This window comes from Sinocyclocheilus rhinocerous, unplaced genomic scaffold (assembly GCF_001515625.1).
Source record: "Sinocyclocheilus rhinocerous isolate Xijiao unplaced genomic scaffold, SAMN03320098_v1.1 scaffold588, whole genome shotgun sequence".
Taxonomy (NCBI): domain Eukaryota; kingdom Metazoa; phylum Chordata; class Actinopteri; order Cypriniformes; family Cyprinidae; genus Sinocyclocheilus; species Sinocyclocheilus rhinocerous.
In genome coordinates this window covers 1,658,207-1,660,131 of record NW_015635063.1, presented here as the reverse complement: position 1 = coordinate 1,660,131, position 1,925 = coordinate 1,658,207, and the positions used below count along the sequence as shown (strand labels likewise).

The following is a 1,925-nucleotide window of genomic DNA, read 5'->3' as shown; positions in this document are numbered from 1 at the left end:
ATTTTACTAATTTTCATGACTTTTCTATATATATATATATATATATATATATAATGGGTCTTATAATGGGCGTTTGGTTTGACTCTGTCTGTTTTTGGCGTCGTGTCTCCAGTTTCTCCACAGATGATGACAATGACACTGAGGTGGAGGCCATAGATGTGGACACAGAGCTGAGTTTGGTGACGGAGTGCTGGGTGGAGCCTCAGAGCGGAGCCGTCTGTAGCTCACTGGAGCAGCAGAGACACTTTCATCAGCTCACCTACCAGGAGATCCCTCAGGCTGTTAGTGACAGCATCATGACTGCCACCTACATGTGACATGTCACAGAAAATAAACAAAAAAAATCTAAATATCATAGATAAATACAATAGATACCAAGTAATTATACCTATTTTACAAAATCTGGGACTTGACTGTGGTTAGTAATGATATTAGCTTTACATGACTCATTATAATATTATTGTCATTGAAAAACTTGCAGGTTTTATTAATATTTTGAATTCGTTTTTTATTATATTTACCATTTTAATTTTAATTTGAGTTTTGTTTAGGTTTTGTTAGTTTAGTACAAGAAGTTAAAAAAAGAGAAATGTTGCCTAAAATAAAACTGAAATACAATTTATATATATATATATATTATTTCAGTTAGTGTTTATATTATTTCAAGTAATGAAAACGTTAAAAACTAATGTATAAATAAATAAATAATTTAACTTATTTAATTTCAGCTAGTTACCAAAGAAACATTTCTCATTTTTGTTTGGTTTAAGTTGAAGTACTAAAAAAAAAAAAACTAAACACTAAAACATAATAAAAGCATAATAGATATAAAAAATAAAAATAAAAGTTACAATATCGCACAACAAAATTACTAAAACTTTACCTAAAATTAAAAAGAAAACGGAAAATATAAAAGTAATATTTAATTCAAAATACTAACAAAAACTTTTTATATATATTTCATATACGTTTCTTTTCTTTAGAATAATGCATTGGTGAATTCTTCCTAATAACACCAGGAAGATTTTGTAAGAACGTAAATAGGGTCGGTTTTGATTGCATAGTGTATTTAGGCATTTTTACTGAGATCTGACAGTCAAAGATTATGAATTGTGTATTTTTCCGTTCCAGATTTTTCCCCGTGATCTGTCATGCATGACGACGATGATCACGTTTGAATACCTCATCCAGCTGTGTCAGAATAAAGAGCAGGTGTGTCCTCTCAGAGATGCTCCAGGTACGAACGCGCACCGTCACCCGTCTCCTTACACACAATCGTATGAGATCTGATGCTCAGTGTGATGTGTTGCCTCTGTAGGCGAGCTCCCCGCCGCTGCTGCTGATGACTGCATACACACTGTGCCTTTCCAGTTCGACCTGATGAAACTCTTGCCCAAGTGCCAGCAGATCGAGCTCTTCTTCTACACCTTCAGCCGAGGTACGAGTCCATCCTCCATCCACCCCAACTAGAGGTCTGCTACCTCTGGGTTAATGTTTAATGAATAGCTTCGGGTTCGGGTCAGGTCCGGGTTTGTAGCTAAACTAAAACTATATGCAGTAGGCTACGCTGCTTTCATAGACGCACGCACACACACATTATTGCAGACAGATATCTGAGATCGCGCAGCGCACACACAGCATGGAAACTTTTATTAGTAAAATAGCTTCGATAGGCTACTGACTCGCAACGTTATATTTCTCTGCAATGAGGGGGTAAAATCGCTGTTTTTGAAGTAACTAAGCCTCATTGCTTGTAGAGAGAGACGCGCGGATGCAGGTTCACACACGGTACTTTCGGCCCTCTCTCTCTCTCTCGCTCTCTCTCAATTTTCAATTCAATTCAAAATTGCTTTATTGGCATGACTGTAAATGATACAATATTGCCAAAGCTTAGTATACATGTACAAAAAGATAAAAAATAATAC

At 35.8% G+C, this 1,925-nt stretch overlaps 1 protein-coding gene across 1 annotated transcript in view; it reads left to right on the top strand.

Annotated features, from left to right (window-relative positions):
• Positions 1-1,925, top strand: part of szt2 (SZT2 subunit of KICSTOR complex) — an 89,739-nt gene that overhangs the window by 13,157 nt on the left and 74,657 nt on the right. The window contains exons 19-21 of the mRNA XM_016560919.1: positions 113-281; positions 1,132-1,237; positions 1,319-1,438. Of these exons, the coding sequence (XP_016416405.1) occupies positions 113-281; positions 1,132-1,237; positions 1,319-1,438 (395 nt within the window). The remainder of the gene's footprint in view (positions 1-112; positions 282-1,131; positions 1,238-1,318; positions 1,439-1,925) is intronic.